Source organism: Nelusetta ayraudi, unplaced genomic scaffold, assembly GCF_046127955.1.
Source record: "Nelusetta ayraudi isolate G7.1 ecotype Tasmania unplaced genomic scaffold, CSIRO-AGI_Nayr_v1 ptg000053l, whole genome shotgun sequence".
In the NCBI taxonomy this organism is placed as follows: domain Eukaryota; kingdom Metazoa; phylum Chordata; class Actinopteri; order Tetraodontiformes; family Monacanthidae; genus Nelusetta; species Nelusetta ayraudi.
In genome coordinates this window covers 4312268-4335191 of record NW_027466103.1, presented here as the reverse complement: position 1 = coordinate 4335191, position 22924 = coordinate 4312268, and the positions used below count along the sequence as shown (strand labels likewise).

At 44.9% G+C, this 22924-nt stretch overlaps 1 protein-coding gene across 1 annotated transcript; it reads right to left on the bottom strand.

Moving 5' to 3' along the window:
- Positions 1–1556: 1556 nt before the first annotated feature.
- Positions 1557–22697, bottom strand: LOC142896360 (NLR family CARD domain-containing protein 3-like). The gene is made up of 7 exons (XM_076037957.1): positions 20737–22697; positions 20413–20574; positions 8879–9052; positions 6942–7115; positions 3349–3525; positions 2883–3056; positions 1557–1854 (listed from the first exon to the last, which is right to left on the bottom strand). Exons 1-7 carry the CDS (start codon positions 22695–22697, stop codon positions 1839–1841), a joined length of 2838 nt encoding a protein of 945 aa, XP_075894072.1. The 3' UTR covers positions 1557–1838.
- Positions 22698–22924: the final 227 nt, after the last annotated feature.

The following is a 22924-nucleotide window of genomic DNA, read 5'->3' as shown; positions in this document are numbered from 1 at the left end:
TGGATAATATGGAAAATAATTTATGGTCGCAGGGAATTTTATGATTATAAAGGCAAATAAAGTGTTTTATCGTTGTGTGGAAACAACGGCAGGCACTAAAAATCGGACACGAGCATTAATGGTAAGTGTTCCTTTTTATGAGCAAAAGTATCTGCATCAACGGAGAAATAAACGCACGTGACGACGCTGAAGTTGGCACCACATTCGCCGCGGCGCTTCTTAGGTTTCGATTCCACCTTTAAAAAAAATATATCTGCCATTTGACCGCTAGATGGCGGTGCTTATCCCAACACTTTTCAACATATAAAATTCAGCGAATCATTATGTCTATGTTGAGGTGGATTTCCCCCCAGAATTATACAGTAGAAATGGACATGTGAGGTATCATTGTAAAGCCTGGGAGCTCTACTTTCACAATCAGTTGACATATTTTATGGGAAATAATTTTTGGCCTTTTTGGGGGACTCCAAAGTTGACAACTTTGCCATTGACATTATGATATTCTTCAGTTTTTCAGGTGGATTATTTCAAAAACTATGAGGCCCTGAAGATGGGCCCTCGCCTTCCAAAGCATGGACAATTACATTAACGTGGACTGCAGCCTTGAGTGATCTATTTACTATTTTTTACATCTATTTCTGTCCTGTCTGCCACCCTGGCTCATTCGGCTCTTTTCTCTCTTTCTCTGTCTCTCCTCTATTTTTGTATTTCACCCCAACCAGTCACAGGCGGATGATGGCCCTCTGGAGTCTGTATATGCCCAAGGTTTCTTCCCACAGGGAAGTTTTTCCCAGCCACTGTCGCATTCTGCTTGCTCCGGGGGCTCGGTTGGTTCTCTCTGATTGTAAAAGCGCTTCGAGACGCCTTTGGCTGTGATTTAGCGCTGTACAAATAAAGTTATTATCGTTATTATTATTATTATTTACTGTGCATCCTGATGAAGTGTCTTTGCCCTCATTCTCTCTCATGGTGGAGATGACAGCAGACCACCTTAGCTACATGATCCACCTGAAAGAGTTTGAGGTGTCAGCAATTTTAGCCCTAAGGCAGTTTTCTCCATAAGGGCACCACCTAGGTGGTCTTCACATGTGTTGTAGAGCCCTTTCAAGGGACCTCCAAATATGTCTTTATTTCACCCCTGGCCCCTTCAGTTGAGGTGTCAGAGCACGTGAAAGGGTTCGAGGTGTCGGCCATTTTACCTGTGACCTTGGGGGTGACAGTGGGCGGGCTCATACTAAGAAGGAGTTTGCTCAAGGAGGGCGACACCTAGGTGACCTTCACATACTTTGTGGACTGCTGTCTGGGCTTTCCAAATATGTCTATAGAGCAACTATCCAAAGGACCGGGAGAAAAACGAATTAGTTGCAGAGAGGCTAAGTAAGGGGAAACAATACCTGCCGGACACGCTGATGGATGAAGTCACGGCTCCGGAGACAAGTTGCTATTGTAGATTTATTGCATGGTGTTTGAGTGACCAAAAAATTAAGGTTCAAACAAAAATAAGGCCAAGCAAAGTAAAGCGGTCAGCAAAAGTAGGACATCCCCTCCCTCACCCTCTCAGTTCATTCAAAAACCCGCCAGGTGAAGAGCAGCTGATGTTCGCTTCTGCCAATGTCCTACCCACACCATGTGATCCATAACCCAACGTATGACAAATAACCCATAATATAAAAACATCCTGTTATACAACAAACTACAAACAACATTAGCTGGCACATACAATGTCTTTATTTAAACCCTGGGCCCTCCAGTTGAGGCGTCAGAGCACGTGAAAGGGTTCGAGGTGTCCGCCATCCTAACCCTAACACTAGATGGAGTTCTCCTCTTGACTCTCCTTCTCATCCTGACCACCACCTGCAGAGAGAAGAAGAGACAGCAGGAGTCAGGACTCATGGTCCTTGAACGCATCATCACAGAGACGTTGACTGTTGATGGAGATGATGGAGTGACTGGTGAGAAGAAGCAGACTCAGTCACATGTCAAGTGTGGAACATATGAAGGTCATGTGACCATGGAGTGTTGGACTGATACTGAGGCCTGATGAAGATGAACTGATCAATAATTGAGTGGTGAACTGAGAGAAGAAGCAGTTTGGCAGCAGATGTTGGATGAATGAGGAGCAGCTGGACGTCACCATCCTCCTCTCACACTGTGACTGGGAACACAGGACCTCTGCTGTGGGATCAACTGGCTTTGGTGCTGGAACCATCATCTGTCACAGACGCCTGTCAGTCATGCCTGCTGGGTTCAGTGTGTCCTCGGCTGGCACGCAGCTGAGGCAGTCTCCACCTAATTAGACACACCTGCATTCTCTCTGCCGTCACTGCTGCATATAAGCCCTGGTCTCACACTCACTCATTGCCCGGTTGTCCGCTAACTTTGTTATGACCGTCCAGCGGTTCCTGTTCTGCCTGCTCGCCACCTGTTTTCTGCCCCTGACCTGCGTTCCTGTCCTGGTAAACCGACCTTGCTTCTGAGTCCGACCACGAGCCTGCTTCTCCTGCCCCGTTACTGCCGACCTGGAAAGTCTTGGACACGAACCCTCGACCTCGGACATCCGACCCGCCCTACGTCCCCGACCCGCCTGCTCTGCCGCCATCCCGGAGAACTGACCTAGCTTCCGTCCCTGACCACGAGCTTTTGCCAACGCCTCCTGAACTACAGGCACAGAGGCCTAGCAACGAGCCACCAGGCTGCTTGGCTGCCGCTCTCCGGCTCTCCTCTGATTGTCGGTCTGTCCCACGCCACGAGGTTCCGGCACCGGTTCCAGGCCACAACCGATGTTGGCCAGCTGTTACTAATCCTCGCAAATAAACCCTCTTTCCTACTTGGATCCTTACCTGACACGTTACATCATCCACTGCTTCCAAACCAGTACTGACCTCACACTCTCCAGTTGATAGTCTCTGCTGTGGACAAGATCCTTCAGTGGCTTCACTCCTGAATCCTGCAGCTGGTTCTCACTCAGGTCCAGGTCTCTGAGGTGGAAGGGGTTGGACTTCAGAGCTGAGAGCAGCCAATCACAGCTGAGCTCTGACAAACTGCAGTGACTCAACCTGAGTAGAGAATAAATGATGGAGAGTTTATCCAGGGTGTCATCACTCTGAAAATCAAAGTGAAATGTCGACTTCAGAATCTGACACTACAGAATAAAATGGGAGAGGGAGGGAGAGCACTGAAATCTGACCACTAGATGGCAGGATTTTGCAACACTGTACCTTCAAACCCAGTTTCACTCATTTCAAACACAAAGCAGTGACTGCAAATTGAATTTCCAACAGCAGTGAAGTGAAAATCATGACAACAACAAGAGTGATACAAGTTGTAGCGTGAAGAGGGTGAACTGACCTCAGAGTCTCCAGTTTACAGTCTGGACTCTGCAGGAAACCACTCAGCTCCTTCACTCCTGAATCCTGCAGCTGGTCGTTGAAACTCAGGTCCAGGTGTCTGAGGTGGGAGGGGTTGGACTTCAGAGCTGAGAGCAGCCAATCACAGCTGAGCTCTGACAACCTGCAGAGACTCAACCTGAATAGAGAATAAATGAGGGAGTTTAGGACTTTTTAACCCGTCTCCAGCCCTCACTGTCCGACTCTCATCCATGCTTGCATTACATCCTGGCTGGACCACTGCAATGCAGTCCTGTCTTGGATTCCTTAACCGTATTGGAGCCCTTGACAGGCTTGCATCACTACAAACTACTCCTACTCACCCCCAAATATCTTGCTACACACTCCATCCCCGGACCTGCAGTCATCTCATACTGGTCTCCTCTCCATCCCTTGGACCAAGCACAGAGCCTTCAGTGTGACTCACCCCTCCCTCTGGAACTTTCTTTTGGACAGTGTCAAATCACACCTCAACACTGACCTTTTCTCCCTGGCTTTTCCACATTAATGTTTAGTTCAGGTTTCTTCCTGTCTTATTTTGTTGTCGTTTGTTTACCTAGGGTTTGGCTCACGGCAAGTTGGCGTCTGCCGCTATCACTTTGTGCTTACACCGGCCTTGTCACTTGTCACTGGGAAAGTCAACACTCTACTTACACATGTTCGCCGAGCACTCCTGGATATTCTACTTGCCGGTGAAAATCAGGTAAAGTTCCATCCGGGTCAGAAAACATTTCCTACACCTGCTCACCTCTTCCGTGTGGAGGCCCCTCCCCCCTGGCAGAGATGACTCAGAGCTCGGGGGAAACTCAGCGGCCGACTGGTGAAGCTGAAAGCCTCTCTGGTGTCTTTGTCTGCCCCTACTTTGGCCGGATACGGATCAACTCGTCACTACTCCGTCCATCGTCATCCTCCCTACCTACACCTGTCCCCTCGGTCTGTGCAGAGGAGGGATGAATCCCCGCAGCCTTCCATCTCTGGCTCAACCGCCCTGGACAGATGATCGGCTTGTTACTCCGCCTCCCACAGGACTGCCCTGGTGAATGCTAGACCGCTAGCAGATAAAACGTTCTTCACAACAGCTAATTTGGACTCATTGTGCATCACTGAGACTTGGCTGAGTGCTGGTGAGTCAAGCTCCTTTTTCGAACTTTTGCCGCCCAGCTGAGCTCACTGCTGCACACCAACAACACAGCGTGTGCACAGGAAAGTTTTGAGAGCTCTCAAAGCGAAGCACACGTTGTTGACCCAGAGGAACTAAAACCACAAAGAGGAGCCACGTCTGTGGTCTGGAAGTTCTTCGGCTTTAAAAGGTCGGACGTGGACCAAACAACTATCTTTTGCAAATGCTGCCGAGCAAAAGTGGTAGTGGCGGTGGTAACGCAACATAATTGCTGGAAGTTGAAAACTATTCATTGTTCATTTGTTAAGATATTGTGTAGCTCAATTGGATGGAGAGTCAGTTAAGAAAAGTCTTAAGTTTCAGGGAACAGGAATTTTGAATATTAACAATGTGTGCAATGTTTGATTCCTTTCCTAAGCTAATAGCAGTTGAAATACCTCATATGATGTTGGATAATAATGATGGTTAACTGCACTGATTATGCAAACTATGTTCAATAAAAAATGTTCTATTTTGACTGCAACCATTGTCATTCTAATTACTGCCACCCCGTTGGCAACCATACTTTGAAGGGGTCATGCCCCTATAGATGTCCTGCACCCCTGCCTTGTTAAAGAAACTAGCAGGGCTATAGAACCAACTGTCCAAAAAATTATGAACAAGAGCCTTGCAGGAGATGTACCAGAAAATGTTAAACTAGCTGTGGTGCAAGCGCTCATTAAGAAGCCCAACCTCCACGACTGTCCTATCCAATTTCAGGCCTATTTCTAAGCTCTTGTTTCTTTTCAAAGTTCTGGATAAAAATTGTTCTTGCCCAACTGATGTCCTTTCTGACACGATAGTGTTTCAGTCCTATTGCAAGGCGCTGCACAGTACTGAGACTGGCCGCCTGAGTTCTTAATGATATATTCTTGGCCACGGACTCTGGTGACTCTCTCATTCTTTTACTCTTGAATCTCACTGCAGCGTTCCATACAGTTGATGACAATATTTTACTTTCCCGCCTGGAGCACTCAGTTGGCATTAAAGGTTCAGCTCTGGAGTTTTACAGCTCATACCTGTCAGACAGGAGTTTCTGTGTGTGGGAAATGCTGTGTCCTCCACAGCGGGAGTGCCTCAGGGCTCAATCCTGATTTTATTGATGTTGTACTTGCTCCACCTAGGTTGTATTTTTTAGAAAACATGGCATCTCATTCAACTGTTATGTAGATGACAGTCAGATCTACCTGCTCTTACAATGCAATAATCTTGACGCCTTCAAAACTTTGTTTACATGCTTGGAGGATGTTAAAGCATGGCTGGCTTTAAACTTTTTACATTTTAACAACAGTAAAACTGAAGTCATGGTGTTTGGTCCCAGCAATACGCGTGTTTCTACCTGCTGATCCGGGCCCCTTTGAACCTTTCGTAAATCCTACTGTTGCCAATTTAGGGGTGAAAATTGACTCTGACCTAAAAATGGACAAACAGATTAACACTGCAGTGGAAAAGAGCTTTTTACAACTGAGGAGGTTGTCTTAGGTCAATCTTAGGTCATGCAAGCTTTTATGACATCCCGCCTTGACTATTGTAATGTCTCGTATGTTGGTGTTAGTCAGGCCTTCATCTCTCACTTACAGCTAGTCCAGAATGCTGCTCCTCGTCTTCTAACCGATACACGTAAGCTTGAGATATCACCCCAGTACTGGCCTCCCTCCACTGGCTTCCTGTACATTTGAGGATTGATTTTAAAATATATTGTTTGCTTTTAAGTGCCTAAACGGCCTGGCACCCACCTACCTCTCCAACCTGCTGGAAACCTATGTTCCTTCTGGGTCCCTGAGGTCCACTGATCAACTTCTCCTGGTTGTTCCTAAATCCAGGATGAAGCTCAATAAGAATACGGCCTGACTGAATGCTGTTCTTCTGAATGGGATTGTGCAATCTTTTTCAGCTGCACCTCTGGTAGCCCTGGTAGCAAAGGATTTGAATTTTATGAAACCGGATAGTGGAGGAGGAGCTGAATCATGCATGATCCTACATACTAGACAAATGTTTTTGTATATGAGATTTTCCCAGCTCAGCAGTTTATACTTCCCCATAATATTGCAGTGATGGCATCTGAAATGTTTCTTTACATGCTTGTTTGTAAAGTGACTTCAGTGCTGTAGAGTGATTTGCTTCTTTCAGGGTGACCAAACCACCCCCCTCTGTTTACAAAAAGCAGAGCACAATTCTCCTTTGTGCCTCAAGAGATTAACAGCCAGCACGGAACTTGAGCTTCTTGGCTGCTCTGTTGAAGCGTTAAAACTACTTCAAACTACGAATTGAGATGCGACTACCGTGCTCTACAATCTTGAATGGCTGGTGATTGTTTTGATGTATTTTGGACAAATAAAAAGACTACTACTACTGCTACTACTACCATCATCCACTGGTTCCAAACCAGTACTGACCTCAGAGTCTCCAGTTGACAGTCTGGACTTTGCAGAAAACCACTCAGCTCCTTCACTCCTGAATCCTGCAGCTGGTTCCAACTCAGGTCCAGCTCTCTCAGGTGGGAGGGGTTGGACTTCAGAGCTGAGAGCAGCCAATCACAGCTGAGCTCTGACAACCTGCAGAAACTCAACCTGAATAAAGAAGAAATGATGGAGAGTTTTACCAGTGCAAACATTATTATTGTTATTTTTAGATGGTCCTATTCAAAAACTGTTCACCCGCTTTAAGTCTTTTCCAATGCAGCCCATCATAAAAGCAACTCCATTCTGTTTGCCCGCTTTGATCTGACTAGTTATTATAAAGACCCCTGCTTGCCACTCACTCACTCCCTGCCAGATTATTTACCTTTCTGCACTCAAGACTGAATACTGTTGTCAACCTTGGCACCTTCAAGCAGCCGGTCCTGCCTGATTCCTGATTAAAGACACTTTCAACTTAATCTGTGCGTCTGCTGTACTGCAATTAGGTCCAAAACACACCCATTTCACCTGGTGAGTCAGCCTCCTCCAATTAGCTGCTCAGCGTCAACTGGGTTTATATTTAGCTTTGAAATTATTAGTTTCTATAATTTGCTTGATAATTACATTGTTGTTTTTTTTGTTGCTAGTTTCCCCACTGAGAACTCAGGTAGTTTGGTTTTCAGCTCAAGATGGTTCAATGAAATAAACGGATAGAAATGACGTAATCAATGACATAATGTTGATACCAAACTACCAAAGAAAGAGGGAATTGAAAGAAAAGACAAGTGAGTGCATCCCCAAATGATCCCAGGAACTATGTCTGGGGCTTCATGCCCCTGGTAGGATCTCCCAAGGTAAACAGGTCCTGGGTGACGGGACAGACTAAGAGCAGTTCATAATCCCCTGTGATAGTCAACACAACAAGAACCGTGACGTCGCCCGGTATGGTGTAGCCGGGGCCCCACCCTGAAGCCAGGCCTGGGGTTGGGACTCGTATGCGAGCACCTGGTGGTTGGACCTTTGCCTACTGGGCCCGGCCCGGGCCCAGCCCGAAGGAGCGACGTGGGTCCAACCTCCTGTGCGCTTAGCACCTGCAGAGGCAGCTGTAGGGGTCGGGTGCAGTGTGGTTGTGGCGGCAGTCGAGGGCCTCGACCACCCGGGCCTTGAAAACAGCTTCTGGCTGTAGTGACATGGAATGTCACCTCGCTGGGGGGAAGGAGCTCGAGCTTGTGCAGGAGAGATACCGGCTAGATATAGTCGGGCTCACCTCCACGCACAGCCTGGGCTCTGGAACCCAGCTCCTCGAGAGGGGCTGGACTCTCCATTGTTCTGGCGTTGCCCGCAGTGTGTGGTGGCGAGCTGGTGTGTGCTTGCTTATTGCCCCACAGGTCAGCCGCTACGTGTTGGGAATTCACCCCGGTGAACAAGAGGGTCCCGTCCCTGCACCTTCGGGTTGAGGACAGGTCTCTCACTGTGATTTCGACCTATGTTCCAACAGCAGAGCAGAGTCACTGGCCTTTTTGAAGTCCCTGGAAGGGGTGCTGGATGGTGCTCAAACTGGGGACTCCATTGTTCAACTGGGGGACCTCAACGCACATGTGGGCAGCGACAGTGAGACCTGGGGAGGCATGACTGGGAGGAACGGCCTCCCTGATCTGAACCTGAGCGATGTTCTGTTGCTGGACTTCTGTGCTACTCAGTTTTTCCATTATGAACTTTGAGCACAAGGGTGTCGACCGGTGCGCTTGGCATCAGGATACCTTTGAGCTGAGCTGTACGATCTCAGTTTATAGTCACTGTAAAACTGAAAGTGTAGATCAGTAGGTGCAGGTTCCACCTGGTGTGTCACTCTGAAGCACCAATGAAGTTAAAAATATGACAACATCAAAAAAAACAACAGCATAGAAGTTGTAGAGTGAAGAGGGTGAACTGACCTCAGAGTCTCCAGTTGACAGTCTGGACTCTGCAGAAAACCACTCAGCTCCTTCACTCCTGAATCCTGCAGCTGGTTCCCACTCAGGTCCAGGTGTCTGAGGTGGGAGGGGTTGGACTTCAGAGCTGAGAGCAGCCAATCACAGCTGAGCTCTGACAACCTGCAGCCCTCCAACCTGAATAAAGAGTAAATAAATGTCATATTCAGAGTCATTTCTCCCTGTTGATGATCCAGATGTGCAGCTGTTGGGATCCTAAAATGCGGCGCATTTTGCGGCGGGATTGCGGCCGCAATTTGCGCTACAGATGCGGGTATCCACAAAGGTTTTTGCGCTAATGACATGCAGGCGCAAACACGCCCACGAATGCGGCACCTGAAACAGGTGCGAATGTTGCGGTTTGGCAACCTGAGAGCAGTTTGCGCCAAAGGTTGTTCGTGAGTGCATGTGTTTGACAGTGAAACTCTGCTACGATAAACGCGCTACTGTACGCGCCTGGCATTACGATGCCTCCTCCGTCTACCAAGACTGCTGCCATAATGGAAAGAAAGTCAAGACGCGTTAGTCACCAACACCTGAATACCATTTGTATTTTTCATAGCCTATCTAAAATATTGGCATATATACTGTAGTCTATGCCTATCTATATGTAACCCGGTGGAAAAAGCCACCATGTTTCTTTATTAATAAATAAATAAATAGATCAATAAATAAATGAATAAATAGAAACATAAATAAATAAGTTGTTAAAAACCTGTTAATTGAAATATAATTCATTTCAGTGTGATGAAAATGATTGTTGTAAAACGGAAAGAGAATTCATGACGTTCAAAGTGTATGTAATATCTGTTACTGTACTGTGTTTTTTTACAAGCTTGGTTTCAGTGGTAGAGTGATTGTGTTTTTTTTTTTCAACTGTCATTTATTTCCTCCGAGCATGTACATTGGTTGTTTGTTTTGCACTGATTTGTCTTCCAATCGGGAGATCGGAACGGGGTGGGATTTCCGGGAACAAGGTAGATGGACCAGAGACAGAGACGAGAGAAGAACGTGTAAAAATGAGAGAAAGTGTTTCTTCACATGAAGATAAATACCGAGTTTATCAAGCGATTGTGAAAGAGGAAAAACGTACCGCAGAGGACACAGCGGATGTGTTCCTTGGACCTTTTTTGTTGATGTCAGCGATCACTGGAGCGACAAGCAGCAGGTGTCGACGGCGTGTCGGGCCGCATGTGTGACTCTTCAGCCTTCTCAACCGCCATCTTCACCAATACCAGAGCCTCCGGTCATCTCTAAACCCTTTTCTCATCTTCTTTCCATCCTTTCATTCATCTTTCTCACCTTCATGAACAACGCACAGTGAGTACAGCTGGACAAACAGTGCACTTATTTTTTTTTGCTGTTAAAGCGAAATGGTCATCCAGTTTCTGACCTCACCGCTCCCAAGCTTCGACTCAGGCCTGCAACGGGGTATTTTCTTTGTGTTGTGTATGGGGTTTATTGTATTTCTTTTATTTCTTGCTCGGAGTGTTGAATATTTGAATATGTATGCATTGAGTGTGTGATTACAGAAGAGAATACACCTCAGTTGTTTATTTAAAGTCTGAAATCTGTTCCCCTTTTTTATTCTTAGTAGAGTTCATCATAGTTTATTTTACTTTCTACTAAGTGGAGGCACCACGCTAATTTAGTTTCTTATTACTTTATTATTATTTACCTTAAAAAACCACTTTATAAAAAATCGAACCCAGAGCCCGCCCAGCGTGATGTGTTAGGTGGTAAGTGTTTGTCACGTGGGAAGGGTGCTACATAAATGGAGGCACAGCTGGGATGCAGATAAATCTGTTTATTCTTGGTTTAGAGAGCAAAAGGTAAAATAACCAAATCTTTCCTGACCTGTTTGTGTATATATGTATATATATATATATATATATATATATATATATATATATATACATATATATATATATGTATATATATATATATATATATATATATATATATATATGTATATATACATTTTTTTTTTTTTGTGTATAAGCATTTGTTTTGATTTGTGCATCACATTAATAACTCAGCTTAAACATGAGTAAATCACACCAACTTCAGTTGATCGACTGGTGCAGAGGGGAGGGTATTTCTGTTAAACACGCCCTTTTGTTGTATGGTGTTCAAGAAGATGAAGACATAGCAGTTATCGAGGCCACTGTGCAAACTGTTAAAGCCCTTGGTAGAGTCAGGGTTAGATGGGAAAATGTTTGACACCCAGACTCAGACTTTGACTGTTTTGTGTGGGTGTACGGAAGAAGTGGACCCATCCAGAGTCCCGACAGAACTAGTGTCACCCAGAGAACGTGAGCGGTGGACAGTAGTGGTAGCTCAACCTCAACAAGACAACTTCTCAGAGAAATTAGCTAAATTTCTTCAAGGGGAGGGGAAAACAATGGAGGATATTGCAACAGCGAACGCTAGTGGAAGCGAATGGAATCCTGAATCCATAATTCATGCTGTTGGTGAAGTGCTGCAACAGAGTCCCAAGTCCACTGAGAGTAACAGCTATCGCCGTCTGAGAACTTTCTCAGGTACCAGTCCCACTCCACTCGGTGAAGAGAGCTTGGATTGCTGGTTGGATCAAGCAAGGTTCATGGCAGAAGAGTACGAGTGCTCTGAAAGAGAGAAAAAACGGCTGTTCGAGGGTCTAATCCTGATGCCAGCTGTGTGGAGTACATACAAGCTATTGATAACACATTCGGGTTGTGTTCAGGGATGTTGTATATATGTATATATATATATATATATATATATATATATATATATATATATACATATATATATATATATATATACATATATATATATATATATATATATATATATATATATATATATATATATATATATATATATATATATATATATATATACATATACATATACATATATAGGGAGGCGGTATGTGACATGCCCAAGATCCTGAACCATCATGAGGAGAGTTTAGGTTGGTTATTAAAGAAATGCTGGAAATGTAGGAACAGCATTTGAATGGAAATGCCCACTCTGACGTCGGCTGACGAGCTACGTCTGATGTTGTGTAGTGTAAATTTAGTTAAATAAAAGGAAAGCGATGTGGCAAAAGCAGGCTTTATAGGACTGTAGGAATGGGTTTATCTTAGTTTAGAGTTTTGTTTGTTTTTCTATGCTTCATTCGTTTTGAATGTCTATGTGGGTTAATCTTAGTGAATCGGGATGAATTAATGGGATTAAACTTTTTTGGTTCTTGGAATTACTTGTTAGTGTCTTTGTCTGATAAAAATATGTTGGGTGTAGGTGCATGGAATGTCTTGTTAATGCATATTTGGTGAGAAAGAGTTTACAGCACACAATTGAACTGACAATAACAGATTAGTGGTCTATAAGTAGACACGTGCTGTTTTGTCTCTTAAAACATATGAGTATACTGAGGACTTTGTGAATTTGTTTGAATCTATGAGCCTCTGAAGGAAGGACCTTATAACCTTGATTAAAATTTGAGCCCCAGATAGGACGATGTATTACTGATAAGGCATATTTAGATTTAACATGTATGAGCCCAAAAGAGGACTTTCTATAGATGATAAAATATGAGCCTTTGCTAACTCTGAGGAGGAAAGGAGAGCCTCCCAGGAACATTCTGTTACACATACACACACATATACATACGTGAGAAGAAAATGAAAAAGGAGGGCTCTCTCTCTCTCTATTTGTTAGTGGCATGGCATATGTGTGTGAGTTAGGAGTAGAATATTTGAATCAATCAATCAATCCACCCGTGTCCTCCCAAGACACATACAGGTTACCACCCCCCCACACGCACGCACGCACACACAGACACACACAAAACATTGCAGAAAACAGTTTAAAAATAAAAAGTAAATACATGAAAAATGTCAGTCAATCAGCACAATAAAAATTGAAATGGCAAGGCACTGAGAGACCTGTAGTAGGAAACAGCCACCCACGGGGATCATCCATACTGAGAAGGTCCCCAGAACGATGGGACCCCTCCCAGTGAGGAGACCCCCTACAAGGAAACACTGGAGCTAAAAACAATACAGGAAAGGAAGTTAAAAGACTAATAATAATAATAGTAACAATAATAAAAATAAATAAAAATAAAATAAATAATATAAACTAAACTAAATTAAATACTATAAGATTGTAAAAAGTAAAAAGATATACAGGAAATAAGATAGTAAAGATAAAAATAAGATAAAATATTCAATAATCCTAAAAGCTTTAAAGCTAAAAAGCAAGACAAGTAAAATACAATTAAATAAATCACTTAAAAGCCAAACTAAAAAGGTGAGTCTTAAGACTCCCCTTAAAAACATCAACAGTCTCTGCAGTCCTGATTCCCTCCCTGGCAGGCTGTTCCAAAGTTTCGGAGCGTAGTGGCTGAACGCAGCCTCTCCATGGGTTCTGGTCCGAACACTTGGAACAATTAATAGGCCGGTTCCAGAGGACCTCAGGATCCGCGAGGGCTGATATGATAAAAGGATATCTGATAAATAAGATGGTCCAAGACCGTTAAGACACTTGAAAACTAATAAAAGCACTTTAAAATCGATCCTGAATCGCACAGGGAGCCAATGCAGCGATTTTAAAACTGGAGTAATGTTTTACTCCAGCCTTTCGTGTCCTAGTAAGCACACGAAAGGCTGAGTTCTGAAGTACCTGTAAGTTACAGATTTTCGGTAGACCAGAGAGCAGGGCATTGCAGTAGTCTATCCGACAAGAAATAAAAGCATGCATCAGCACCTCTGTGTCTGCCTGGGAGAGAAACGGGCGGACTCTAGCTATGTTCTTAAGATGATAAAAACCCGTCTTTGTGACGTTTTTAATATGCGCAATAAAACTAAGCTCAGAGTCAAAAATGACGCCCAGGTTCTTTACAGGTTGTGTTGGTTTAAAATGATGAAGTTTTGGTAAAAGTTTCTCTCTCTTGCCTTCAGGACCAATAACTAAAACCTCTGTTTTGTCCTGGTTGAGCTGTAGGAAGTTTGCTGCCATCCATGACTTAATATCTAAAATACATTTTAAAAGGGTATCAATAGGCTATGTGTCATCAGGAGACACAGCAATGTAAAGCTGTGTATCATCAGCATAAGAGTGGAAGGTGACGCCGTGTCTCCTGATGACATCCCCAAGGGGAAGCATGTAAAGATTAAAAAGTACTGGACCTAAAATTGACCCTTGGGGAACCCCACACTTAATTTTATGTTTTCTGGAGGAACACGCATCCAAACTTACGAAGACATAGCGATCTGTGAGATAAGAACCAAACCAGTTAAGAACAGCACCAGAGAGGCCCACCAGGTTTCTGAGTCTGTTTAATAAAATGTGGTGATCTACTGTATCGAAGGCAGCGCTTAGATCCAGTAGCACCAGGACTGTGAGTTTATTTGAGTCCGCATTACACCTGATATCATTTAAAATCTTTACAAGGGCTGTCTCGGTGCTGTGGTTTATCCTAAATCCAGATTGATATTTCTCTAAGATGTTGTTTGTACTTAAAAAATAATTTAATTGGTTAAAAACAATTCCCTGCTGCCGTTTTAAAGGCAGCAGGGAAGACACCTGTCTGAAGAGAGCAATTTACGATGTATAAAATCTGTTCCTCAAAGAATCCATAGAATGTCTTTAAAAGTGATGTGGGAATTGGATGTAAAAGGCAGGTTGTTGGGTTTACCTGGGAGAAAACTCGACCAAATGTCCTTGCATCAACCAGGGCAAAACTCTCCAGTGTTTCCTTGGATAAAAATGACAGTCCAGATGTATTAAAAGATACATTTTGATGCGCTAAAAGACTGGACCTGATGCCATCGATTTTACCTCTGAAGTGGCCTGCAAAGTTCTCGCAGAGAGCGTCAGACGGCATCTCTGGGGATTTTTTAAGATTATTATTAGTTAAAAAGTTGAAGGTGGAGAAAAGATATTTTGAATTATTTTTGTTTTCTATGATAAGTTTTGAAAAATGGGAGATTCTTGCCTGTTTGATTGTATTATTGTGACATTTTAGTTGTTCACGAAGAACTTCATAATGAACGGTGAGTTTGCTTTTTCTCCACCTTCTCTCTGCACTCCTGCATTGTCTTTTTGATTTTAAAATCTCTGGTTTATGTCTCCACGGGGATAAAAGCTGCTTTGGTTTAACAGTTTTTGTTAAAAGTGGAGCCACAGAGTCTAATGTGGATTTAAATTTTTAAAAATCACAGGGTGCAGGTAAAATTTCAGCAGGAGTGCATTTTAAAACCTCAATAAAATTTGCAGCCACCTCAGAGGTAAGGCAGTGTTTCCTCACTGTTCTCACCGGGGCTTCCTGTTGGTTAAAACTGGCAATGTTAAAATACACACAATAATGGTTGGACACGGCCAGATCAACAACAGAGGACAAGCCATAGGTTATGACTAGGTCCAGGGTGTGTCCCCTGTTGTGAGAAGGCCGTGTGACGTGCTGGTTAAAATTCATGCAGTTTAAAAGGTGTAAAAACTCTCTTGACAGTGGGTCAGAGTTGTTGTCGACGTGTAAGTTAAAATCGTCAGTTATTAAAATTCTATCATAAGTTGTCAGTGTGACTGATAAAAGCTCGGAGAACTCACTGCTACCTCACTATTGGAGAATAGTTCTGTTGTTTTGGAGGACATTTATTTTTAGTTTGGTGTTGGGTCTTTTGATTTGGTGCTGGACCACAATGATTGGGTTTCAACGTTAGACAGCTGAGCCAAATGTTTATGCTGAAACAACCAGAGTAAACTGGAAGTCCTTGTTAATTTTAAGGGAGGCAGAGCAAGTTTGTTCCTCCTAATAGGGGAGTGGCGAAAGTCATTGTTTGTGTTTGTGTGGACCTAAGGAAAAAAAGGAGAAAAAAGAAGGATTGGAAATAATCAACGACTAATACATCTCATGTCTATGTCATGTGCTGAATTGCAGAGATGTTATCAAACAGGGAAAGAGATCGCGAACAAAGATAAAATTCCTGAAAAAGACCCCGAGGCCTACACCAACCCCATTGTTGTAACTTTAATTATTCTTCTCCACACCACCATCATAAAAACATCACTCACATATATCACAGAAGGGACTGGGAAGTTTGGAGGTAAGGGAAAGATCTGCTCCAGACCACGCTTTTCAGTAAGTAGTGATGACAGGATTGCCACAAACTTTTAGGGAGGTGCTGAAAATGAATTCTGATCTACCAGTAAGCACCACCCGTGTGTGGGAGAGACAGCTTTCTCACTACGTCAAGATATACCACAAAAAAGAGACGAGCAAATCAACAGCGTTATGTCAGCTTAGGAGCAGTTGTTGAAACTGAAGTTGGACGAGGCCAGGCCTAGAGTCAATGATTAAAGGAAAGAGGAAAAATCAAAAAAAGAACCTTCAAATGGTCCAACAGCTGCCTCAGCAGGCTCACCCTCAGGGACAGACACAGACAATTTGGTTTCCTAACCCCTATTGGGGCGGTCCTAGAGGGGGCAGAATTGGGTGATGCAGAAGGGGGCAAAGGAGCGGGGCAGTGGCATCAGGTTACAGCTGAGATCAGTGTCACTACTGCGGATAAAAGATAACAGTGGTGAAACAGCTGTGCATGAGCACAACAGCAGAGAGCACAGAGAGGCTTGGACCCGCCTACCTGGCCCACAGCAGGGCAAGGCAACACCCTCCAGGCTGGGGGTCCTCCGCAACAACAAGCTCCAAATCCAAGGCCAGTACACGCAGGGGGATTCTCACTGTGATGACTTTCAGTGATGGTGACCAGAAGTCCACATGGATGAGGCGCTGGCAGATCACAGGAGCGAGATTTCCTGATGAACTGAACTGAATTCCACATGTTGCATGTGAAGGGATGTTAATTCAGCACCAGTCAAGGAAAGAACTGGAACCTGGAACATCCCCTGGAACTGGCAGAGTGTGCTGTTCAAAGCTGAAAGCCCTGGTTGTCTATGCTCCGACCTTTAACTCCGCCCGCTGACCCCTATCATGCCACCTGAATATACATTTGAGATAAAAATGAAGTGTTAAGGGATGCATTTGAAAGCAAACTGGAAGGGACCTTTGGGTCCATGCGTCCCTTGTCTGTTGGTGGGTCCCGAGTGTGTGGCTGCTCAGGTAGGCTGCATAGATGAAGTGGTATAAGATGGCTGAAGAGGCCTATCCTCATGCCTACTGGCAATTCATGCTGAGCATCAGGCCAGAGATTTGGGCCTCATGATGAAACGCCTTGTCTTCGTTTAAGATTGGGTGGACACACAGTTTCCAAGGTTGTCATATTCACAGTCCAAAGATAGGTAGTCCCTGACCATAAGGACCTTTTCTTTTAGATATTTCTGAAGGAGAACACACGGTAAACGGTGTTCTCTTTCAGAATAAAGGGGGAGATAGGAAAGTGTATGTAAGCATAACGTAAGCTCGGGGCAAGGTAGCAAAAAACAGCACACTTAGTGATGGGTCATGCCCTAACAGTGCACACAACACATAGTGTAGGCTCACTGGTTAGCCCAGCAGCATTCACTATGACATCACTCAGACAGACTAGGATAGACAAGATTTTAACTGCACCACACATGAAGGGATTAACATGGCAGATAGTACAGTGTAAGGTGAACCACATAGGTGCGAGGAGAAAGGGAAAGAGAGTGACTATTTATACGGATTCGGCATAGGAAGTAGGAGCAAGTAAGGTAGATCAGTTTTTCTTATGACATTGGACTCTGCTATAAGACATGAGACAAATTTAACAGGATGAAAGTGCAGACAGCAGGAAACTTGGAATATATATAAAAGATATCATGAACCAAGTAACAAGTAGGTATCGTATGGCACTTGATTTGTGTACATTCATGCAGTTATGACCATGCCTACGGTCCCAGTACCATAACCCTACAAATGATGACAGCATTCAGCCCGCAATATAAGTGGTTTTGTTTGGATTAGGTCAATGCATTTTTCTGTTTGCCTTGAGACTTTGAGCTCTGTGAATGTTTTTGTTCATCTATAACAGGGAGCCTCCCTACATGAGAAGAGAGTTTGGAAGCAAAAGGGGGCTGTGAATGTGGAAGGCATTTGGCGGGACCCAGACAGCCGACCGGTTCTCCCGCCCGGTCTTATAGGTGCCGTCCTGGAAGAGGCCCACGGCCTAACACTGTGGGAAACTACAAATAATGAGGTACCTGATACAATTCATGGTATCCGTTAGGAGTAGACATGAATGGAATTATATCAGAATTTATTTATTTATTATTTATTTAATTATATAACAATTTTTCATAATACACACATTGCAGTGTGAGGTTAACAATTTGGCCATATGAGGGAAAGTTTCCACTACACTAATGGCAGGGCAAGAAAAAATTAATAGACTACACAGATTTGGTAGATAGGGTAGATGGGTTCTGATACCGCCTGGTGGCAGTGGATGCATACACTTGCTGGCAGGACACAAAAGTAGAAGAGGCAAAAGCAATAATAAAGTTTCTCATTATTTAATATATCCACACACGGTTTTCCCATAATTAGATTAGATTGGCACACACATTTAAAAGACCTCCAAGAAGAAGAGAAGCGTGAAGCCTACAGTTTCTCATGACCGATCACAAACAATGTGGATCTACCCCTGAGTCATTCCCTCAAAGGAGTCATTGTGCCAGTGTGTTGTCAACACAATAACAACAGCAGTGTATCAGTCAGTGTGCAACCAATCAGCAGTGAAGATGGAAAATAATCAGTGAGTCCTTTTGTGTGCTTGTGGCTGTTTTCAGTCATCAAAGTCTCGTTACAAGTCAAACACATTCAAAGGACAAGATGAAGAAATACTGCTGCACTATTAATCTGCCTCTAATATTTCTTCACAGGATCTTCTGCTCAGTCATGTGACCTTCATCACCAATCAACAACTTCCATTGAGCTCCAAAGTGACTGGAGACATTTTCCACAAGTCCAAAGTCTTTTCTGGCTGCAGATTGTTGACATGAAAATATCAACAACATCCACTTTGTCTAGATGAGTCTTTAAAGGGCACCTATGATGCTTTTCCACTTTTCTGAGCTTTAAAAACTGTTACAATGTTGAACCCTATCGTCAAACGATCTCGATATCGTCAAATAATGACGTTCATGCGTTTGGACTTGAGCCCTGCAAGTTGTTGGGCATGGTTCTAAACGCTCTGTTCACAGAGATTTTTTCAACACTGGGCACAGAATGACACCATTGTGTGCTGGATCTCCTTTCATGGCCAAGCTCCGGCACACTCTCGGACTGGTTCCGCCCTCCCCTGCTCTGCCCCGGAAGTGATTCTGCAATGCGCTGCTCCAAGAAAATGTTTTTTCGGTGTCAGGGAAATTAAAAAATATTAAATAAAAAATACAGAGCGACTACCGAAGCACCAAGGACTAGTCTTCAGCCAGACCCCTCTTGTCCAGTCGGCAACGGGAGTGAGACGGGCTCGACTCGGCCGGTGGACGACGAGAGAATAGTCAGCCATGGCAATATTTGAAAAGATGTATGAGGACTGTGAGTGTATTGTGACCTCAAGCAACATTAGTTTTAAGACTACTTGCAACGTACAACCACTGAATTGTGTTGATGAACTGTTAGCCACCACCGCTAACTCCGTGCTCTGCTTGTTATGTGTGTTCGCTGGCAGCGAAACTGAAGAGGCAGCGATTTTGACTGGCAAGTTTCACTCCTTATAGCGATGTTCACGCTGCCAGCATGGTAACATGGGTTGTATAGAGCTCTTCCTGCTTTGTGCTTGGTGTGGACTTAAGTTGTGCAGATATTCTTGTCTAATAATAAACGACTCTATGACTGAAGTGATCGTTTCAGCGTACATATTTTCTCTGCTAGGACAGTGTTTTGATACGTCAACGAAATGAAACAAAATCCTTCTAAGCCCTATTAAAATGTCTCGCAAAAATACAAAACAAAAACACGCTCAGTACACAAAGTAAAATATATTTCCGGGGACACGGAAGGCACAAAAAATGTCCAGGGACCTTCGGTCCGCCTTGCGGCCGTAACTTAGCCCGCGCTGGGTCCGTACGAAGCTGGATTAGCCGGTAAACAGCTGCTAAAGGGTGAAGCCTTCACGACGCTAAGTGTTTAAATTGTGCCTGTTTCGTAAAGTTTGCGGTTTACTCTTCACTCCCACTGGCACCGGCAAACTGAGGATGTGAGGCTCAGTGGCGACGAAGAGTGTGACCCCGGGGGGGGGCGTACACCGGCAAGGCTGGGGTGGAGTGAAGTGCAACAGAGTGTTTTCGCGGATGCAGTAAATACGAGGAAACGAGCCGCGAGATACGCAAATCTAAAAAGCTTTCAGCACGGAAAATCGTGCGTTGCTGCTCTGGAGGGGCCAGATATCAAATACAAAAATACCGAAAATTAGTGTAATAGGTGACCTTTAATATCTGCTTCAAAGTCTTCACACTGAGCAGCGTTACACACCAGTTGTCATCTGCTGACACACACTGTCCACCAGTAGAAAGCAGGAACCGACCTGAGAACTTCCAGTCTGCAGTTTGGACTCTGCAGCCCAGCACAGAGCAGCTTCACTCCAGGATCCCTCAGGAAGTTCTCACTCAGGTCCAGCAGTGTGAGGTGGGAAGGGCTGGACTGCAGAGCTGAAGACACCACTGCACACTGAACCTCTGAGAGTCGACTGAGTGAAGGAGAGCAGAGTGAGAAGTTGTGGTCGACATGACAAGCTGATCAGTTGCTTCCATCATCATCATCATCATCATCATCATCATCATCATCGTCATCATTGTCATCATCACAAGGTTCAAACTGACAAGAAAACACACACACAGAAAAAACATACCTTTTACGTATCACAGCCTTCCTGCAGTTCCTCACAGCTGGAATCAGTCTCAATCTTCCCTCCCTGGTGGCCTTGTACTTCTTCAGGTCCAACTCCTCCAGAACCTCCTCTGACATCTGCAGCATGTAGGCCAGAGCTGAACACTGGATGGCTGAGAGTTTCTTCTCTGATCTGTTCTCTGACTGCAGGAACTCTTGGACCTCCTGATGCACTGACTGATCCTTCACCTCCAGCAGACAGTGGAAGATGTTGATGCTTCTGTCAGGAGAAACATCACCAGTGTTCATCTCCTTCAGGTTGTTGATGACCTTCTGTGAGGTTCCTGGATGGTTGTCAGTGAGACCCAGCAGGCCTCCTAAGAGTCTCTGGTTGGATTCCAGACTGAGTCCATGGAGAAAGCGAGCAAACAAGTCCAGGTGACCGTTTGAACTCTGCAGGGATTTCTCCATCATCCTCTTCAGAAACTCATTCAGGGATTCTCCAGAGTGAACATCTTCTGTCATCTTCTTGTTGGTGTGAGAGTGGAAGCTGTAGACTGCAGCCAGAAACTCCTGGACGCTCAGATGAACGAAGCAGTAGACGGTTTTGTGGAAGATCACGCTCTCTCTTCTGAAGATCTCTGTACAAACTCCTGAGTACACAGAGGTGTCAGTCACACTGAGTCCACACTTCTCCAGGTCTTCACTGTAGAACATGATGTTTCCACTCTCCAGATGTTCAAATGCCAGCTGGCCCAGCTTCAGAAGAAGCTCCTCGTCAGCCTCCGTCAGGTTAATGTTGTCTTTTAGTTTCTTCCTCTTGGTCTTTCCCCAGAATGAAAACATGTTAGTCTGCATCTTTGACGAGTTCAGCCCCTGTGGACCTGTGGTCTGATACTCTCCTCCATATTTCTGCTGCTTCTTCTTGGTCTGGACCAGCAGGAAGTGTGAGTACATGTCAGTCAGGGTCTTGGGCAGCTCTCCTCTCTGCTCTGAGCTCAACATGCTCTCCAGAACTGTGGCAGTGATCCAGCAGAAGACCGGGATCTCACACATGATGTGGAGGCTCCTGGAGGCCTTGATGTGGGGGATGATCCTGCTGGACACATCTCCTCTATCTCTGAACCTCCTCCTGAAATACTCCTCCTTCTGGTCATCGGTGAAGCCTCGTACTTCTGTCAGCCTGTCCACACATGACGGAGGGATCTGATTGGCTGCGGCAGGTCTGGAAGTTATCCACAGCAAAGCTGAGGGAAGCAGATCTCCTCTGATCAGGTTTGTTAGCAGGACGCTGACTGACTTCTTGTGAGTGACGTCAGTCACCACCTGCTTCTTCTTAAAGTCCAGAGCCAGTCTGCTTTCATCCAGGCCGTCCAAGATGAATAGAAGTTTGCAGACATGCAGCTGCTCTGCTGTGAGCTTCTCTAACGTTGGATGGAAAACATGGAGCAGCTCCAGAAGACTGTAGTGCTGCTCTTTGACCAAGTTGAGCTCCCTGAATGAGAGAGCAAGCACCAGATGAAGGTCCTGGTTCTCCAGGCCCTGGGCCCAGTCCAGAGTGAACTTCTGCACTGAGAAGGTTTTTCCAACCCCAGCGACGCCGTTGGTCAGCACCACTCGGACTCTGAGTCCCTGCTGCTCAGGTGAGGCTTCAAAGATCTGGCTGCACCTGATTGGACGGTCCTGGATGCTCTCCTTGGTCTTCTTGGTCTCCAGCTGCCTGACCTCATGCTCTCTGTTGACCTCCTCACTCAGTCCCTCAGTGATGTAGAGGTCAGTGTAGATGCTGTTGAGGAGGGTTTGACGTCCTGCTTCTTCACCTTCAGTCACACGTTCACATCTCCTCTCCAGACTGATCTTCTGCTGCTGTAGAAGCTCCTGCAGACCATCATCAGCCTCTGGAGCAGAGAAGAGGTTGGAGACACTTTGTAACCCCTCATCCCCATATAATAAAGTTTTGCCTATGTGTGGCGTCTTAATCATCTGCAATAAGTGCCTTAATGCTGTCCCCTCAGCGTGCCTGCAGGAATAAGTGGAGTTTAGCGTGAACAAGGGGGTGTCATGCTAGGTAGAAACAGGTAGGGTTAGGATTAGACTCGGGTTGGGGTTAGGTGGAGACTCTCGTAGTCCAGGACCTGGGCAAGCCCAGGCCGAGAAGTGCACAGGACCGATACAGGAGGCACCTCTAGGCCTAGGTCCCCAGTCCTCAG

Excerpts from the sequence above, each read along its gene's own strand:
- LOC142896360 (XM_076037957.1), bottom strand. The coding sequence starts at position 22,697 with ATGATTAAGACGCCACACATAGGCAAAACTTTATTATATGGGGATGAG. Across the intron at positions 9,053-20,412 it reads TGCAGACTGGAAGTTCTCAG|GTTGGAGGGCTGCAGGTTGT; the intron begins GTCGGTTCCTGC and ends CTCTTTATTCAG. Across the intron at positions 7,116-8,878 it reads TGTCAACTGGAGACTCTGAG|GTTGAGTTTCTGCAGGTTGT; the intron begins GTCAGTTCACCC and ends TTCTTTATTCAG.